This window comes from Carassius gibelio, chromosome B15 (genome assembly GCF_023724105.1).
Source record: "Carassius gibelio isolate Cgi1373 ecotype wild population from Czech Republic chromosome B15, carGib1.2-hapl.c, whole genome shotgun sequence".
In the NCBI taxonomy this organism is placed as follows: domain Eukaryota; kingdom Metazoa; phylum Chordata; class Actinopteri; order Cypriniformes; family Cyprinidae; genus Carassius; species Carassius gibelio.
In genome coordinates this window covers 8,165,377-8,186,831 of record NC_068410.1, presented here as the reverse complement: position 1 = coordinate 8,186,831, position 21,455 = coordinate 8,165,377, and the positions used below count along the sequence as shown (strand labels likewise).

General features: G+C 36.1%; 1 protein-coding gene across 7 annotated transcripts in view; it reads right to left on the bottom strand.

Moving 5' to 3' along the window:
* LOC127972725 (neurobeachin-like) overlaps window positions 1-21,455 on the bottom strand; it is a 247,688-nt gene that overhangs the window by 124,345 nt on the left and 101,888 nt on the right. For 4 of the 7 annotated variants that reach the window (XM_052576455.1, XM_052576457.1, XM_052576458.1 and 1 more), the window contains exons 21-30: window positions 20,144-20,336; window positions 18,487-19,443; window positions 16,483-16,700; window positions 16,029-16,182; window positions 14,583-14,763; window positions 14,000-14,124; window positions 13,443-13,550; window positions 10,612-10,780; window positions 9,065-9,506; window positions 1,702-1,856 (exon numbers count right to left, since the gene is read on the bottom strand). In XM_052576455.1, the coding sequence (XP_052432415.1) occupies window positions 1,702-1,856; window positions 9,065-9,506; window positions 10,612-10,780; window positions 13,443-13,550; window positions 14,000-14,124; window positions 14,583-14,763; window positions 16,029-16,182; window positions 16,483-16,700; window positions 18,487-19,443; window positions 20,144-20,336 (2,702 nt within the window). The remainder of the gene's footprint in view (window positions 1-1,701; window positions 1,857-9,064; window positions 9,507-10,611; window positions 10,781-13,442; window positions 13,551-13,999; window positions 14,125-14,582; window positions 14,764-16,028; window positions 16,183-16,482; window positions 16,701-18,486; window positions 19,444-20,143; window positions 20,337-21,455) is intronic. The other 3 variants (XM_052576460.1, XM_052576463.1, XM_052576461.1) reach the window with 1 other exon arrangement.

Sequence of the window (21,455 nt, the reverse complement as noted above, 5' to 3'; positions counted from 1 at the left end):
AACCACAAGCTGTCACAAGACATCTGAGGATGGGAAATCTATTAGGCAGCCATCAATCGCCGTGTCAGAGATGAGTGTCCACCCATAAGCAAATACACCAAGATGAGGGGAAACGTCAAGAGGGGCATTCTAAAGGATTTCCCCAGAAGCCCAGCTTGGCCTGATTCAACATCAATCGAAATCAACGTCCCTTGTGCATTCTAAACAGATCTAAATCAGGTTTATGATGGACAAAAGGAACTAAAAGCCTCTCTTAAGGAAAATGTGATCCATTTTTCTGTTCTAAAAATATACTGTATCGTGGTGTCAGTCTGTTTTTTTTTTCTTTTTTGAAAGAAATTAGTATCTTTAGGCAAGGACACATTAAACTGGTCAAAAATGAAAATGCAGGTGTTTAAAATGTTACAAAAGACTCCTATTTCAAATAAATGGTAAACCTATTCATCAAAGAATCTTGAAAAAAGATTTTTCCACAAAAATAATAAACAACATTAGTTTTCAACATTGAGAATAACAGTAAACAATAATTATAAAATAAATATTAATATGAATAATATGGTTTTTAAGCACCAAATCAACCTATTGCAATTATGTCTGAAGGATCATGTGGCACTGAAGACTGGAGTAATGATGCTGGAAATTCAGTTTCCATCACAGGAATAAATTATATTTTAAAATATAATAAAATAGAAAAACATTATTTTGAATTGTAATATTATTTCCCAATTTTACAGTTTTTTTTATTAAATGAATGTAAGGTATTATATAAAGGTATATTATTATTTTTGCATTTGCAAAAAAATATAAAAATTTGTTTCCTATATAAATCTGCAATACTGAAATATACATATTGCATCCTTTTTACAATAAAATGGTTTTTGTCATTGCATGCAATACAATGCATACAATTAATTTTGTAGTACATAGCGACAAACATAGGGAAGCAATAGTCCCATTTTACCTTGGGTGTCCTTATTGAACCATATTAAATCATATATATAATATCACAAAAAAAGTTAAACAGTATAAGCAGGTTTCTTTAAGCTGAAGTACCAAAAATTGGCTTTCAATTCCCAATACACTGAAAATAATGAAATAAACAAATGGGGAGGGAGTGTTACTATTCCAGATATTTTCAGTGAATCCCACATAATCAAATATTATATTTCCAGGCCTGAATGTCCTGCCTATTGCAATAAACACACACACACACACACACACAATAAGGTATAAGCCTGTATAACAGCTCCAGTCTCAAGAGCAAAATCCATAGTGTTCATAGTGTTTACCCTGTCGGGGATGCATGAAATGTAACTTCCTTATAGTCGCCTAACAACCTTGAAATTTCACAAAGACCCTATTTTCACATGTAGTTTGAAAAAGCAAACACATAGTGAGGGGGGCCCTCTAGTGGACAAACCGCTCGATGCCACCAAATCTAATTTCCTGAGTTGGAATAATTTTAGGAATGACTTCTTTAATTATTCTAGGAATAGCAGAGCATGCATTTCAGTGGAAATTCACTTAAGCACTAGCACATTCAAATTAACGTCTCATTAACGACACAGAGAGCGGTTGTGACCATTATATCTACTTAGAGGGAGAAAGTCTGTCCTCATAAAGTTACCATAATTAACAACATTCCAAAAGAGGTTAGGTAAGGTTGTATCGAGGCATGATAAGTCAGAGTAATGATTTTACCTGTAGTGTTTATCATACTCTTGGGTGTAGCGGATGAAGCGGCAGCGAAGATGTTGGGGGTGCTAGCAGAGGTCAGGGTGCTGCTGGAGCCAGAGCTGCCCACCGTGTTCACTGTCAGGCCCGAGAGAGGCTTCTTGGCCTGTACCACCACACTCCTGTGAGAGAGAGTTCACAGTCTTTAACTAAATGTACCTTAGATTTGATGCAGCTGGCGAACTGTTCTTGTAACCTGGCAGGGCGGCAGTGTAAACACATGACCAAAGAGCTAGGATTTTACCCAGGACTACCCGGAAGGGAGGGCAAGTGAACCACAAAAGCTTCCAGATTCCGCATAAGCAGAAAGAAACAAAGCAAAATTAAACAATAAATACAGATGATTGCTTGTGAAATCAGTTGATTAAGCTGCAGAGAGACGGACGGCTGTTTTCCACGGTCCAGTAAGGCTGGATGAAAGTGGATGGATTGAACGGTCGCAGTGGCAAGGGAAAGACCAGCAGGCAAAGTAAACATCCTGCTCTCCTGCCGGCCCGAGCTTGCCTTGTGACTGTTCAGACTGAGAGCTCAGGACAAACAAACAGTAAAATCAAAAGCAGTGACTGCTGGGTTTTGGGTATGTTTCTCTTTTCTGCTGTTTGTCCTCAACGTGATGTCAAACTCGGAGCGAAATTCATCAGGAGATACTTTCCAGGTGCGCTGCGGAAATTTGGTGTTGATATAGCAGTGCAAATACGAGGTTTTCACCTCAGAAAATCTTGTGTTTAATTCATTCTATGCAGTACATTTTCATGGCCCCATTATATCTCACTACATTGGATTAAATATTAATAATAAATACAAAAATTCAAAATATATTAAATAAAAAAAGTATATATTATTTATTGATTTACTTAAAAATTACTTAGCTTTAATCACTGTGTAACAAATTAACAGAAGCCAATTTTAAATGGTTTTTGTACTCTAGTAAATAAAATGCATAATTAGGATATACTGTATTAATACATTTGACTAAATAATGAAATAAATGTTGTTATATCATATTAGTTCACTTTCGTCAACCATAAATCAAACATGAATTAACAAATGCCAATTTTAAATAATCTCAGTAAATCAATCAATCAATCAATCAATCAATCAATCAATCAATCAATCAATCAATCAATCAATCAATCAAACACAAACAAATAAACAAACAAACTATCTATCTATCTATCTATCTATCTATCTATCTATCTATCTATCTATCTATCTATCCATCCATCTTTTTTTCCACTTTATTTTTTAATTTATATAAACTTGCGAGGCAAGTGACAATTCTGTGGAAAAATGGCAATGAATCTAATCAAGTCTATAAAGTTTTGTGGTATTAAATGGTTTGCAGCACTGCAAAACATTCGATTAAATTAGCTAAAGTTTAAAAAAGGGAGATTTTTTTTTATGAAGTGGAGATAAAAAAAGGGTAGGATAAAAACAAAAAGAAAATATCAATAACCAAAATTAAAAGACAACACCCTCATCTAAAAACATCCTTAGTGGCGGTTTATTTCCATCTTGTTCTGTTTTGTAACCGTTATAATCACGGTAAAATGAATTTAAGTGCTTGAACAAGACAAGATCAAATGTCTGAAAGTGTAGAACATCATTTATAGAAATACTTAAACATAAGTATATTCATTTTAAAATAAATGTACAGGAAGTACTTCCAAAAAAGCCTCCTGTTGCTGGAGAAAACAGGTCACAGTCACAAAACCAGCAATCATCTTGTCATCCTCCTTCGACCCTCTCAACACTGGCCAGCTGCAGTCTCTGGAAAGCTTATTAAAGAAACAGTCTCTAAATATAGCTAGTAAACAAATTAAACCATTAGAAATGGCCTAAATATACTAATCAACTTAATCATGCCTTCAAGAAACTGTCCTTAGCTTTTATTGTCCAGGTTATTTATAGATGTAGAAAGAAATCACATGGTTTCCAGAGGCAACAGTCTAACAAGCTAAAAAAAAAAGGGCTGGAGAGGAACAGGATCACGAGTTTGTATTAAACTCTTGACCTTGCCGATAATCTCCTGCGTGTCTTCACAGACATTCTGGAGCTTCGCAGATTCACGGAAAACCACCTTAGCCTGATAGCAAAAGAGCGGGAGAGGATTAGTTTGATATTATACACATGACAGAGTCAAGTGGAGGATGGATGATATTTTGTTGGGGTTTATATTGGTCTGGGTTCTTTATCACGACTTGATGTGGTTCGAGATGTTGGCTGATACAGAGATCTGCATGTTTTGTGTGATGTAGCGCAGGGCTGGTTCTAATGTCGCCTGCTAAGCCTCCTGATGCCGCACGATGTGACCTCAGACACTGTACAGAGAGAGGATGGAGCCATTAGAACACTTGTCTGGAGACTGCCACTCTTCCCCACGGCACGCTCTCTTTAACACGCTGCCGTGACAGGAAGCAAAAACATTCTGTGACACGTGCTTCCCCTTGAGCACTACAAACAGAGAATAACAGACCCCGAATATTATACATGTGTGCCTTTATTTGCTATGAGGAGTTATTCTAGTAAAAAAATTGAAAAATAAATGTATTTTAATATTTGTATTTTTACTTATTTTTTTTATTCCTGTGACAGCAAAACCTCAGTTTTCAGTGTCACATGATCCTTCAGAAATCGTTCTAATATGCTGATTTGGCATCAAAGTTGAAAATGTGCTTGATATTTTTGTGGAAAATGTTTGAGACATTTTAATCAGGATTCAATGATAATTAGAAAGCTTAAAACAACAGCATTCATTTGAAATTTAAATCTGCTGTAACATTATAAATGTTTTTTTTTCTGCGCTTTTGTCTGTTATTTGTTTTGTCTATTATACTATTATAAAACAAAATAATAATCTAATAAAACCAATAAATATAAATAAATAAATAACTAATAAACAAACAAGCAAATAAATAAATAACCTTACTGACCCCCAAACTTTTGGATTTGGAAGTGTAAGAGTAATGGTATTAGAATACATACAGTATGTGACCCTAGACCACAAAACCAGTCCTAATTCACTGGGGTATATTTGTAGCAATAGGCAAAAAAAATAAAAAAATCAGTTTTTCTTTTATGCCAAAAATCATTAGGATATTAAGTAAAGATCATGTTCCATGAAGATATTTTGTAAATTTCCTACTGTAAATATATCAAAACATAATTTTTGATTAGTATTATGCATTGCTAAGAATTCATATGGACGACTTTAAAGGCAATTTTTTTCATTATTTCTAGATTTTTTTGCACCCTAGGATTCCAGATTTTCAAATAGTTGTATCTCGGCCAAATATTGTCCGATCCTAACAACCATAAATCAATGAAAACTTATTTATTCAGCATTCAGATAATGTATACAATACATATCAATTATATCTTAGTGCACTTTACACTGAAGAACAGAGCAGTATAACAGTACACACAGCTAACAAGTTGTATGGACTGCTTTTATGGGATTTGTGGCATTTGTGAAGCTTGATGCTCAGTGAAATATATGTTTATTCATGGAAAATAGCAGCCAGGACATGCTGTAAAAATAACTCCATTTGTGAACCACAGCAGACAAAACAGTGTGGAATTACATCAATAAATAAATAGTAAACAGTCCCTGATGTATTTTAATTGCTTTGTGGAAACAACATTCAAAAGCACTTCATATGAATAATTACTACTAAAAAATATTTGTAATCGAATTAATATTAAATAAACATATCAGTAATGTGTGTAACGTGGACATTGCAATGTTACTGTAGAGTCAACAAAATTATGAGTCAAATATTAATCCTGAACCTCAGTTTGCAACACTTCCGAGCAAAAAGATTTGCAACGCAATGCTTTTCTACAGTATTTATTGCTCATAACATGTCGGCTTCTTGCAGGTATTTGACAAGTATTAGACTGATATACAAGCTTCTAATAAAATATGAATATGATAGAATACTCCTCATGAATTATTCATTGGTCAGGAGTTTGTGAATGATGTATGAATTATCCCGTGCATATTTTATTAATAGGAATTTTTTTAATTAATTTAATTTGAATAAAGCACTGATTAATCTTGGGTAGACTATAAATAATGCAAATAGTTTATGTTTTATTTGAAATGGCTATTAGGATTAAAAACAGTCTTAGCACATAAATGAACATTAATAATAACAATAAATAACATGTGTTGGGCTCATATAATGGCAAACTTTTGTTGTATCACTCGGTTTACTAGCATACCATCCACTAGCACTGAAACGGACTGATGCTACTGAATTAAAGTGCTTCTCTTTGGTTTAAATTGACTAAAGCAAGTTCTTCATGGTGACGGCCCCATCTGCAAATACAGCTTCCTGGTTATTCAAAACTAATTGAAAAAATTCACCTTTGGAAAGTCCCAGAAAGACCGATGGGCGAGTCATCCTAATCTCTCCTGTGTTTGAGGCTTTTTTTTTTTTGATGTTGTCTCTCCCAATCTATTGAGCTTCTGACAGACAATCCAAGAAGCCTGTCCACGTCTGGCAGCTCATTTGGTGGCAGGTGGCAAACAATTAGACACAGCAATTTCAAGGCCGGCAGATGACATTAAAGCATGCGGGAGTGAGTGGTACGGCCCGGCGTCTGTGGACGGCCTGTGTGAAAGCATTTCAAAAATAATACACTCTGCCATGGCAACTCATTTCTGCCTGCCAGCCTCTATTAGGGTGCTGAGGGGTGAGGACGACAGGAGGGGAGCTAGGGGCGCTTCTGTTTAATCTGTCATCAACGCCCTGGAGACCCTTCCTAACACTCACAAACACATCTACACACACACACCACCTTTACTAGTCAGCAGGCCCACCTCATCTGTGGCGGTTTCATGCATTACTATGGATCCATTGTTCCTGTGACTCAATATCTAAGCAGGAAGAAGCACATTATTTGGGCCTAGTCTTACAAGAACTCAAATATTGATTAGATATTGAGTCACAGGAATAATGGATTCAGAATATTCCTTTTTTTACCTACAAAAACCCTCCTGGGTTGCTGTTGATGTATGTTTTAGTCATTGTCCATTGTACTATAAAGAACTGTCCAATCAACTTTGCTGCATTTGACTGAATCTGGGCAGACAGTATATCCCTGTACACTTCTGTCACTAAACACCAGTAACCCAGAGCCACTGAAAGCCATGGCCATCACACTGCTCCACAGTGTTTCACAGATGATGTTGTATGCTTTGGATCAAGAGCAGTTCCAAGCCTTCTCCATAGTTTTTTCTTCCTCTCATTCTGGTTCAGGTTGATCTTAACCTCAGCTGTCCAAAGCTGCCTGAAACACTTTTCCAGAAGTGGTCTGGCTTTTTTTAGATGTTTTTTTGCAAAGTCTAATCTGACCTTGTTTGCACCTTGTGGTGAACCCTCTGTATTTGCTCTGGTCAAGTCTTCTCTTGATTGTGGACTTTGACGCTCAAACACAGGAGAGATCAGGGCGACTCGCCCATCAGTCTTTCTGGGACTATCCATTTTTTTCAATTAGTTTTGAATAACCAGGAAGCTGTATTTGCAGATGGGGCCATCACCATGAAGAACTTGCTTTAGTCAATTTAAACCAAAGAGAAGCACTTTAATGAAAATATAACATTAGTTTTTGTTTTTTTATTTTTTTTTATTCATGGGACACAAAAAAAAAAAAAATGTGTATAATTAATTATATATACAATTGTAATTTTATATGAATTCTATATATTTAAAAATATACATTTCTTATGATAATATATTCTATATATTCTATAGATATATAGAAATATATTATTATAAAATTTAATTTATTATAATAATTTATAATAATTCTAAAAATATATCTACATTTATGTGCCTATTACACACAAGCACACACACACACACACACACACACACACAAATATATAATTGCAAAAGTCTGTGAGACCATTATGAACAAATCATCAAGCATGCTATCCAAGAATTCAAGACAGAGACTTATTAAGCGGCGAAACCCTCCTCCCATCCAGCTGGAGATAATTTCTAGCCAAAGTGAGCAGGTTATTATCAAAAAATTTCCATTTACACAATTTCTGTTTACATATGTTGATTTTGGCCAGCCATGAACAGCAACAGCTTTGCAGCGCAACTGAAGACGTGTTATGAGCAGAGACAAATCACGCTGAGATTTTATCTGGCCTTGGAATGTAAACACGCCACGGAACGCTCAAACACATCTCTGAGACATTTTCAAACACAGCAATTCTTCCTGATAGAAAGTATGGGGAATTTAAAGTGAGTTATAGCTTGCTTATGACCAAGAAAATCATTATGGCCATTCCTCAGGGAAAAGACTAATGCAAGAATTCATCATGGTCTGACTATAATGTATTGTGTAGTGTTCAGAGGCACGGAAGGGATCGCAAGCACACAGAAAAGGTCACTGTACTTTTAAGGGCTTTGCACGTATACATCTGCAGTAAATGGGCTACTGTAGTGCTATTGGTGACAAGAAACATTCAATCAAGATAAAGCCACTTGATTTCACACTGGCACCCATGCTGATGTATACTGCTGACACCTAGTGGAGGATCAAATCATTACACTTCGCTTACAGCAAAATTCTGTCATTATTTACTCATGTTGTTCCAAACCTGTTTGCCTTCAGTTCTTCAGTGGAACACAAAAGAAAATATTTTGAAGAATGTTCATAACCAAACACTTTTTCTTTCCATACAATGGAAGTCCATGGGAAACTGAATGGTTTGGTTACCAACATTTTCAAAATCTCTTATTTTGTGGTTTTCAGACGAAATAAAGTCACACAAGGTTTCAAGCAACATGACGTGAGTAAATAATGACAGAATCTTCAAATTTGGGTGGACCTTAAAAAGAATATTCCTGGTTCAACACAAGTAAAGCTCAATCGACAGCTTTTGTAGGATATTTTGTAGGTTTATTATAATAAATAATAAATTAATAATTTAAGATGGTGAGGTACTTTCAATGGCTGTAAATGGAGACCTTTTTTTGAGGATTTAAAAGCAGAAATGTGAAGCTTATAATTTTATTAAAAGCACTTACTGTACATGAATTCTTCTGATTATACCTATGTATTATTTAAGCTGTTTAAATAATTTTTACGTTCATTTTTAGCATGTTTGTTGTAAAACTGGTTGCATCAGTGAGCATGTTAAAGCTCACTTACAAGCACTTCACTGTCACCCACAGAAGATCTTTGCATTATTTAAAGCAAAAGAGAAACAAGTAAGAACTAATTTTCAACATTATGCACAAATTCCATCCACTGAACTTGTACTAAACCCACACCAGTCTGCAATGTGACAATGAGAAGACAGTACCTGTCAAAGGAATGGAACTGCATGGGTAACATGGCTTGGGCTTCCCTCTTCATGGCCTGATGGTCAGGGTACGGCAGGGTGTCTGGCCCGCTCTCTGTGGTCTCCACAGGGGCTGCCACCAGGCTCTTCAGGATTTCCTTGACATTGATGCCTTTGTTGGCCTGGCTGATGCTGGAGATGGACAAGGCGGGTTTGAGGTGATCCACAGTCGAAGGCTCAGTCAAGCTCTCCTGTGACCTGGCCTCTGAGGACAGTGTGCAGAACAGCCCACTCATGCCGTTCGGACCACCCATGGCATGGTCCAGGTCGGCTCCGTTCATCACACTGGACACCTGGTCGTCACCCAGTCCTGAGTCGGAGTGAGGGAGGGAAGACCCCTGACGGGAATCCTCCAGCACACTAACAGCATCCCTGCGACTGTCAGAGAGGGCCGATGGGTGCTCTGAGGGACAGATATCACAGTGTAGAATTTATTTTTAGCATCATTACTCCAGCCACATGGTCCTTCAGAAATCCATCTGTTTTGCTGTTCAAAAAAACATTTATTACTATTACTGTTGAAAACAGCCAAGTAGAGTTTTCGCAAGTTTCTTTGATAAATACTATACAGTAAGTCCAGAAGAATAGCATACAGTCTGAGCATATTGACAGCATTTCAGTCCTTCAAAAACACTTAACATGCATCCACTTTCATCTAATATAATAAACTCAAGCCCTTGCAGACAAGACCACTCTGTCACTCTGTATCTATTGCTTGTCTTTATCCACTTGTTCTCCAGATGTTGGGCATTTCTCAGTAATTTTCATCAACAGCCTTTAGCAAGGTCAGCGGGGCCCGATTCAGCTATAAAGTACATCTGAATGCTGATTTGGGTGCAGACAATGGCCTGCTACATGCTGTTTGGAAAAATTCCCATCCATAGCCTTTCTTCCCTGAAATTTATGAGGGCGACGCAGCATAGCGCCTCTATGATCCCATTCTCCTCTGGTGGATTGCTTTCCTAATGGGCACTGACAGATGGGGCTGGAAATAGCAGCGCTGCCCCTGCCTCTGCATGCTCGTTCTTCATTCTTTATACTCTTTCTTCTCTTTCTCACTCTCTATTCTTTTCACTACTTTCCAAACAAAAACCAGTCGGAAACAAACACATCTTACATTTCAATTAGTTCTTTGATGCATCCTTCAAACTACTGGACATCGGTCCAATTTTGTGACCGTTTTACAGACGAAGCCAGCAGTGATTTCCTTTAAGAATTCTGTGAGGGATGCATGTTTAATTTCATGCAGGATAATTCGTGGAGCTTATGAATAATAGATGTGGGAGGTGGTGAAAAGAAATGTGTTTGACACCAGCTTGAGACGGACCCTGTGGAGACCTACATTTTTTCTGATATAATCTGTATCTAGTATGAGAGAGAAAAACTACCTGGTTAATGGCATTAGAAGACATTTGTAATGCAAACTAAGTGTTTTAGCTTATTGTACATATATGTCAGTAAGTGGCATTAAGTTGCACTAACAAATATAACATTAGCCACTACAACACCTGTGCTGGTGGGGGAATTTATCTCATGCCGAATGCCTCTTCCTGACTGGCTGATAGACCTGACCGTCTCCCGCTGGGGTTCCAGGATGTCCCGGTACTTCGACACCATCAGTACCGAAATAAAATAGACAACAGCGAGAGCCAGGAACTGGGCCTGCTTACTGTCATCCTGTGGAGCACAACACAAAATACAAAGAAGAGTCAACGTTAGACTAAAACTTTTCAATGCTACTCCGAACTGATTTTGTTTTGTTAGTGCACTTCAAAGAATTACAGAGTGACATCAAAAAAAAAGCACACAAAAAATGAATGAAAGAATATTCAATATTTAAAAAAAAAATACATTTTGTATATAAAATAAACATTTTGTGTACATAATATCTGTGTGTGTGTGTGTGTGTGCTGTGTATATTTATTATGCATATATAAATACACACACATGCATGTATACATTTAACAAAAATATGTTATGTTGATTTATTAAATATATTGATTTGTAATATAAATTATATGAACATAAAATATATACATGTAAATATTTCCAAAAATATACTGTACAGTATTGTTCAAAATAATAGCAGTACAATGTGACTAACCAGAATAATCAAGGTTTTTAGTATATTTTTTATTGCTACGTGGCAAACAAGTTACCAGTAGGTTCAGTAGATTGTCAGAAAACAAATGAGACCCAGCATTCATGATATGCACGCTCTTAAGGCTGTGCAATTGGGCAATTAGTTGAAAGGGGTGTGTTCAAAAAAATAGCAGTGTCTACCTTTGACTGTACAAACTCAAAACTATTTTGTACAAACTTTTTTTTTTTTCTGGGATTTAGCAATCCTGTGAATCACTAAACTAATATTTAGTTGTATGACCACAGTTTTTTAAAACTGCTTGACATCTGTGTGGCATGGAGTCAACCAACTTGTGGCACCTCTCAGCTGTTATTCCACTCCATGATTCTTTAACAACATTCCACAATTCATTCACATTTCTTGGTTTTGCTTCAGAAACAGCATTTTTGATATCACCCCACAAGTTCTCAATTGGATTAAGGTCTGGAGATTGGGCTGGCCACTCCATAACATTAATTTTGTTGGTTTGGAACCAAGACTTTGCCCGTTTACTAGTGTGTTTTGGGTCATTGTCTTGTTGAAACAACCATTTCAAGGGCATGTCCTCTTCAGCATAGGGCAACATGACCTCTTCAAGTATTTTAACATATGCAAACTGATCCATGATCCCTGGTATGCGATAAATAGGCCCAACACCATAGTAGGAGAAACATGCCCATATCATGATGCTTGCACCTCCATGCTTCACTGTCTTCACTGTGTACTGTGGCTTGAATTCAGAGTTTGGGGGTCATCTCACAAACTGCCTGTGGCCCTTGGACCCAAAAAGAACAATTTTACTCTCATCAGTCCACAAAATGTTCCTCCATTTCTCTTTAGGCCAGTTGATGTGTTCTTTGGCAAATTGTAACCTCTTCTGCACATGCCTTTTTTTAACAGAGGGACTTTGCAGGGGATTCTTGAAAATAGATTAGCTTCACACAGACGTCTTCTAACTGTCACAGTACTTACAGGTAACTCCAGACTGTCTTTGATCATCCTGGAGGTGATCATTGGCTGAGCCTTTGCCATTCTGGTTATTCTTCTATCCATTTTGATGGTTGTCTTCCGTTTTCTTCCACGTCTCTCTGGTTAGGCTCTCCATTTTAAGGCATTGGAGATCATTTTAGCTGAACAGCCTATCATTTTTTGCACCTCTTTATAGGTTTTCCCCTCTCTAATCAACTTTTTAATCAAAGTACGCTGTTCTTCTGAACAATGTCTTGAACGACCCATTTTCCTCAGCTTTCAAATGCATGTTCAACAAGTGTTGGCTTCATCCTTAAATAGGGGCCACCTGATTTACACCTGTTTCTTCACAAAATTGATGACCTCAGTGATTGAATGCCACACTGCTATTTTTTTGAAGAACACCCCTTTCAACTAATTCAACTAATTGCCCAATTGCACAGCCTTAAGAGCGTGCATATCATGAATGCTGGGTCTCATTTGTTTTCTGAGAATCTACTGAACCTACTGGTAACTTGTTTGCCACGTAGCAATAAAAAATATACTAAAAACCTTGATTATTCTGGTTAGTCACATTGTACTGCTATTATTTTGAACAATACTGTATGTGTGTCTTTAAATATTCATAATATATGTACACAGCACACACACATATATTATATTAACAAAAACATTTATTTTGGATGCGATTAATCACAATTAATCATTGCCCAGCACTAATTATATATACATATTTGGTAACACTTTGGAATAGGTAACACTTGTTAACTATTAACTACAACATTTTTCTCAATAAATTCTTCATTTGCTGCTTATTAATAGTTAGTAAGGTAGTTGTTAGGTTTAGGTATTTTGAAAGATTATGGATGTAGAATAAGGTCAAGTAGAATAAGGCATTATGTTCTTAATTAGCACAAATACATGGCTAATAATATAGTAATATGCATGCTAATAAGCAACTAATATGTGTTACCTATTCTAAAGTGTTACCAAATATTTTACTTATATGAATACTACATAATATAAGTTCTATATATATATATATATATATATATATATATATATATATATATATATATATATATATATATATATATATATATATATATATATATATATATATATATATATATATATATACTGTATATGTATGTATTTATTCAGCCTTTCATTAAAGTATACAAGATGTTTTTGAACATGGGTAGATACGCATGCACACTTGTTGACGAGGGTTTGACATAAACTCACAACATCGCGAAAGACAGCAGCTCGCAGACGGTTGATGTCCACATCTTGCAGAAGTCGGTCCGGGTCCTTAATTGGAGAAACATTACTTGGAAAATTTTCTATGGTGGTCTAAGGCAAGAAAAGCAGACATTTTAAACAGACACTTAACACCTTAATTTAATTCAACAGTTGTCACACTGCAGATCTCGTTTACACATTCACACCATACCCACGGCACCAAATCACACAGAACGTGACAATGCTATATTGTGTGGAAAAAAACGAATGTGGCAAGACACCACATACTGTACTTTCCCTCTTTAACAAAGACGGCTTGAACACAGAGTAGACTACATATTAAATGTCACAATACATGTGTAAAAAAATGTAAAGTAAAAGTAAAACTATTTAAATAAATTACATAAATTCCAAGTATTATTTATATTACAGAAATCACTTCACTTTTGTACAAAACGCCTGCAACAAGAAAACCTTGTGCATAGTGAAGTGTATAGTGAATTACAGAAATTGTGTTTAGTGCTTGAATGCAGTGTAACAGTGTGTAGAAAAGTGGGTACCTTGCTGGCCGTGGAAACACTTTGCAGGCCCTCCTGAGACCTACTGGAAAACAAGGAGGACTTCAGACTTCTGTCCCTCTGACGCTGACGACACTCCAAACAGTTCCTCACAGCCACACAGCATACTGAGACCGAGAGAAAGAAAGAAGAAACACTAAATAAAATAGAGGAAAATCATACAGTTACATAAAATAATTGTAAATAAACTGTAAAAAACAAATCATTTAATTCTGGGTGCTAATTTATCAATATAATGTCCTAATATATGGCCTTTTTAAATTATAGTGACAACCCTGCTTGCATCTTATTGCTTAAATGCATACTATACTATACTATACTATACTATAATATAATCTTTTCTTTGCATATTATAATAACATAATATACATTCTAAAAGAAAATCAAGTGAAAAAAATAAAAGACTTCCTTTTTATTATACAAGAGCATAGAATACAAGATTAATATATTTAAAATGACAGAAAAAGAAAGTCAGATAGTTGGTTAGATGAGTCTAAAGACACTCAGCATAAAGAAAACGTGTTTTTAAAATGTAAAATGTGTCACACATACTGTATACACACACCTAGTCTGAGGCACTGTCGCATCAGTCCACCTGAGGACATGTTTTTCTCAGCTTCAATCTCGCTGAAGTTGAGTGAACTCGCAAAGACCAGCACATCAACCATGGACATCAGCCGGGAGAGAAAGATCAAGGCCATCTCTGACGACATGCCCTGCGTCGCCTCGATGCCCTCCATTTCAGTCTGACACAGACACGCACAATAATCAAGAACACACAGCAAGTCTGTTAAGACATTTAGTTATAACACTGATCAGTCATGATCTTTAGTACAAAAGTGGAAGATTCAGGCTGAGAATGAGGTGTATTGGGTCAAATGTGACAATCCTGCGAAACAGGATGAGATGGGTCATGCATCATTTTGGCAGGTGTTTTCTAGGATGCAGCATTGTGTTATTGTGACATATTATTACCATTTACTATAACTGTTTTCTATTTTAATATAATATAAAATATGAAGGCAAAGTAACATTTTCAACAGCCATACTCCAGTCTTCTGTCACAGCGCTCAAGAAACATTTCTTCTTATTAATAATTCTGGAAAATATTTGTATTTTATTTCTGTGTACAATAATAGAAATAGAATAAACTGGAAAAAAAGATAAAAAAGAACAGCATTTGTTTAAAATAGAAATCCTTTTGTAACATTATAAATCTGAATGTATTTACTGATCAAAGCAATGCGAGTTAAAACAAACAATATATATATATATATATATATATATATATATATATATATATATATATATATATATATATATATATATATAATATATATATAATATAATATAATATAATATAAAAAGTATTCATAAAAATAAAATAAAAATCTTACTGACCCCAAACTTTTGAACAGAATGTGTAAAATACAAAAAATCAAAACAGAGAATAAAGAAAATTGTATATGAAATCCAATTAGTCCAACTCTGTGAGAACTAGATTTTTTTTATTGTTGATGTAAGTGCATTAAAACAAAAATGAGAAATTAAAGAAAAGAAACCTCAACCTTTGACTGAACCCTTAATGGAAAGTAGCTACCATGAACTAAGCTTTTAATAGTCAGTCTATTCATTTCCTGTATTTAAAAAAAAGGAAGAAAGAAAAAAGGTATATTTTATCTAAAACTCATAAGGGCTATATGACATAAGTGAGTGAGAGAAAATGGAAATGAACATTCGTTCCAAACAGAACATTCCAAATATACTAATGTCTTGGTACTAACCTTGGTATTCTTTGCATAAACAAGAAGATAAATGAAGTAAAAGAGAAAATGTAATTAAAATACACTCAGCAGTAAATAATGTACGTAAAATTAAATAACATAAGGTGTCAGCATCATCCTTAAGGCATTCTGTTATTTTCATTTTAGCTTCTATTTGAAGAGCTTGGCTTGCAGTGATCTATGATGACCACTGGATGGAAGTGTTGTCAAACATCTGGCGCACTCACCGAGGGAGAGGTGGCGGCCGACAGCAGGGGGAGGATTCCTCCGCACGCGATGATGATGTTATCCGCCATCTGCGAGATCAGGTGAATAGTGTTGTGTACAAAGATTATGTTCTCATTGCTGTTGACAAAGTCCATGATGGATTTTGTGGAATGACTGTGAGGGGCAAGAGTAAGAGAAAGACAAAAACAGAGATGAACATTTAACAAAGTAGATTTGTGTTGATTATCACTACATAAGAGTAGACAGCATAATGTTTCTGACATCTGACAAAAAATAAAAAATAAAAATTTGCCTACTGACAGAATTACAGTTCATTTCACATAGAAAACTAATTTCTACTATACAAAAAACACCAGAAAACAGTATTAGAAAAATAGACTGCACTAGGACCTTGTTTGAGTCAGATGAAGTATGACATCTACTCTGCAGTCAGGGTAAATTGTAGACACTGACCTTCTCCAAATGTGTACGTCTGCTTCTAGGGCAAAGAGCAGATCCGTAAGTAAACGCTGGTGCATTGGGGACCACTTGAACTCTGGGATACGGAACATGGTGGTGCGGGGACCAGGACTGAACTGTCGACGCTGCTCTTCTGTCATCGGCATGCCTCTAAAACCCAGGTCTACTCGCAGATCTCTATCCAGATGACTACCAGAACGGCCGTGCAAACTCTGAAAGCAAAGAAGTGAAAATGTATATGGCATTGGTAGATTTCGAGAGGTGTAGTAAAGGGGCGGTTGTGTAAATGGCATGTGCAGTGGCATGGTAATATTGTGTTCGTCCTTGCAAAAAAAAAACATGCTGGGAACATCTTTAATGATTTATATTTTCTTTAAAAAGCCAGCTGTAAGCACAAGGTATGACATTTCTTGAGGCACGTTTTTTTGTTTGTTTGTTTTAAGCTGGTTTTGCCAAGCTGCAGAATGCATCTTCCTCTAGGGTCTTCAATATATCACAAAAACCTCAAAAGCAAGTCTGGCAGGCATAAAAACGTAAAAGAATGAACGCTCCTAATTTTGAATGTTATTTTAAACAATTTCTGTCATTCAAACAACAGAAAATACCAATATCAATATAATGATGTCAAATAAAAAAGTGACATCTTAAAACAGCCATGGCATACATTTCAACGAGTCAACCATATAATTAAGATATTTTAACTGAAAGGCTGTGCAACTGTTTTCAGCACAGTTGCACAAAAGTAAGGTAAATTCATTTCATTAAAGGATGTAAAAAAAATTAAAAAATAAAATACAAGTAATATTGTGAAATGTTATTTCAATTTAAAATAAATGTTTTCTATTTTAATATACTTTAAAATGTAATTTATTCCTGTGGAGAAAAGCTGAATTTTCAGCAGCCATTACTCCAGTCTTCAGTGTCACATGATCCTTCAAAAATCATTCTAAGATGCTGATTTGTTGCTCAAGAAACATTCTTGTTATCATCAATGTTGAAAACAATTGTGCAGTTTAACAATATTGTAGAAAACTGATACACGTTTTCAGGATGCTTGGATAAATAGCAAGTTTAAAAGAACAGAATTCATTTTTACTGAACTTATTATTACATCATGTATTATTATCGAAATCTTTTGGAACATTAACAATGCCTTTACTGTGTTCAATTTCATGCATCCTTGCCGAGTAGATGTATTAATTTCTTTAATAAATAAATAGATATAGTCCTGTTGTTGATTTTTTTTAAAATAACTAATCTATTTTTTTTAATCATTCAATATTAATCATGCCTTACATTAAAGTTTTTTAAAAACTTTATTTAAAATAACTTCTATTTGAAGTGAACTTAAAACAATCTTCACATAAACCCATTATAATATAATATTTACCTGAGCAAGTAGGAAACATAGAGAAATTGAGTAAAGTTATCAAGCACTACATTTTAAATTAAATATAGTTGAATCCTTAAAGCTACAAAAGTTACAGATTTTCTCTTTTTTCTTTTGTTCTCTGATTAACAGACATCACAGCAGGATCATTAGGTTATTTGGCTGCTATTACTTTAAGAGCTGCCTCTGCTGAACGTGATGTGACTCTGACGCACATGCTCGTAGTTTCATTTGAGTTTTAATATGACATGATTCAGGCAACAGAGCACGCCGCCATATTTTTGCATGCAAATGAAGAGCAGGCACTACGCGCAGCACATCTGTGCATCTGAGAGTGCATCTGAAAAGTGTCCTGCTTGATGTGGTTGTAAAGATGTTCCACTTATAAATAAAAGCAATTCTTTTCAAGAAGCAGCTGCTGTTAGTAGGGTGGTCTATCCTATCTCCGCCCCTTTGTTAACTAAGTTAAATATTTTTAACTCTGTTAAACTGAAATCATTAATTGCATGAGTTAACATGTTGATTTTGACTGTACAAAAAATGAATAAATAAATAAATGTACTGACCCCTAGACTAGTACAAATTACCAACATCTACAGTAGAGTTACCTGTGTTGTAGCAGTAGTCTGAATCTTCTTCACCTCTTTATCTCTGCCATCATCTGATTTCTCTGTGTCTGATGTGGTGCTGGTAACATCTGTGGTGCTCTTTACCCCAGAAACCCCTGGCTCCAGATCTACTGTCACCGTCTCTATCTGCCCTGGGCATTTAGACAGGCTTTTCCCTTCAGAGACACTAAAACCACTCATCTTAAAGCTGTCATCCTCCAAAGCTGTTGGATTAGCGTCCAGCTCTTTCGAGCTCTTCGCCATGAGAGCCAAAAGCCCAAGGTCTGCACTAGAGCTTGTATGGACCTGAGGTTCCACTCCTGAGAGCGGAAGAGGTTCAGAAGGTCCCATTTCAGGAAGGAGGTTTTCTCCCGAGCTGACCGCCATCGTGCCAAAGAGAAAGGTGTTGTTGCTGGGAATGGCATCTTTCTCGTCAGCCAGTGTGATGAGAGGACCTGAGTTCTTGTCTTCTATGGTGGCTTTGGGTACCAGAACGCTGTTTACGCTGCTGTTTAGCTTCTCCACTGCAGCTGAGTAGACGTTATCCAGAAGAGAGTCCACTTCCACCAAGCCTCCATTCTCAGTGACAGGCAGGAGGTCCATGTCGTCCATCTTGACCTCTGTGGCCTCAACTTTCTCAGCTTTGATATCTACAAGCAGGTCATGAACTTCTGCATGGACACCTGGTGCTGGGTTCTCCTCATCCAAACATTTATTTTCAGACAAGAGGTTCCGCCCCGATTCAGTCGTCTCTGGTTCATCCGCTTCACTCTCAGGAGTCTGAGTTTGGGAATCCGGGTCCAGCTCCAGAGTGCCTTTAATGGCCGAAGCCTGGGCAGAAAGCCCCGAAATGGTGCTGACAAGCCCCTTCTTCCCTTTCTTTATGTTCTCCTCTTCCTGTCGCTGGTATTCCTCATACATTTTAGCTAAATATTCCTTGTGAGCTTCATATGTCACCTGCCAAACAAATAGTTGTGACAAATTTAGACTTCTGAAATACAAACTTATCTATCTATCTATCTATCTATCTATCTATCTATCTATCTATCTATCTATCTATCTATCTATCTATCTATCTATCTATCTATCTATCTATCTATCTATCTATCTATCTATCTATCTATCTATCCCATCTACATATCTGGTTATGATGACACAAAACAAATGTATCCATCCATCCATCTATAAATCTGCCTTGACTAATGTTGCTTTTTTAAATGTAAAGATATATAAATGTAAATAAATAAATTAAAAATGTATGCATTTAGCAGATGCTTTTATCAAAAAGTGACTTACAGTGCATTCAGGCTATCAATTTCTACCTATCATGTGTTCCCGGGGAATCGAACCTCCAACCTTGCGCTTGACAAGCAATGCTCTACCACTTGAGCTACAGGAACACTATATATATATATATATATATATATATATATATATTAATTGAAATATGATTTTCAGTTCATTTAATTTCTAGTTCCTTACATTTACATTTATATTGTATACTAAATTAAATTCTCACACTTTTGGAACCCACTGTTCATCTGGATTATATCGCCCATCCCTGCTTTCTAGATATCCATATCAATACTGACCAATGGAAAATATCCCAAGTTGTACCACTATACTGTTGTACAGCTGATGAAAACTGTTTATTTACTTTGGAGTGGGCTATGGAAAGTGTGTCCACCCACACACGCCAGCCGCCCCACTCGTGCTTGATGGCATGGTAGAGAAGAATCCGGAAGATGTTGTAAACCATCTCGGTGATCTTCTGCTCCTCTGAGTTCTTAGGGTTAATGTAGCCGAGAGAGAACATCCAATCCTGCCAAACGGAACACTGCAGCAGACACCTGTCACGCAGAAAATGAGATGGATTAAGCTCGCGGCAGTCACTCGTGTTAAATCCTCCCTCTCCTCCGCAAACATCTTTTTCAACATCCTCAAACGACATTCAATGTTAGAACCTAATTCACGAACCGACAAGTAACACAAAGCAATTTCAGCCCCAACCTCCATTAAACTTCAGATCTGCGAGGTAATGCTAAGAATGACTGGCAGCTATTTGAATAACACCTGAAGCACTTTGTGTTATTCACTGTCATTTTTTTTTTCTCGGTGCATTGTGGCATAATAAATGGACCTTTGACTGAGGCAGAATGAATTAAGCTTGTTCCTTTTGCTGAAACACTCTGGGTTATAAGATTGCGGTAAGGATGATTTAATTTCGAACCCATCCCTACCGGCTAGCTACGGCTTGTAAACCATCGTTACAGGATTGGTTCACCCTGAAATGAAAATCGTCATATTTTACTCACCCAACTTTCCTTATTCAGTGGAACACAAAAGGAACATTTTTGATGAATTGAATTTGTCGCTTTACAATGGAAATGAATGGGGACTTCAAGGCTTTCAAGGGACTTTACAAAAAGGACTCCAATAAAAGTGGGCCAAACTAATTCTGCATTATATTCAAAGTCTTTCAAAGTCGCACAATCGATCTGTGTGAGGAATAAATCAAAACAGAATTTGTTATCTACAGTAAAGCTTGACATCTGCACTAGTTCTCATTGAGTTATGACTGAACTAGTTCACAAAACTGATCTGGGCTGCATTTCCTAAAAGTATCATAAGCAGATCATAGTAACTGTTGGCACCAATGGTTCATACAGTCTATTTAAGCTTAAAATGCTTTAGATTTGTTCAAGAATTTGACTAATTATAATTCTTGACTCAATGATCTTTCACAGAATTAACTAAACGAAAGGGAAGATTGGAAAAGTGGAAAAACAACTTGGAGATTTTCCTCACAAATATATTGTATGGCTTCAGAAGGAGTTGTGTGAAACACTTTTATGATGCTTCTGCAACCTTTTTGAAGCTTGAAACCCTCGTTCCTTATTCACTGTAATTGCATATGGAGAACAGTGTGCAGCGCAGTCTTCATAATCATTTCTTTAGCATTTCACAGA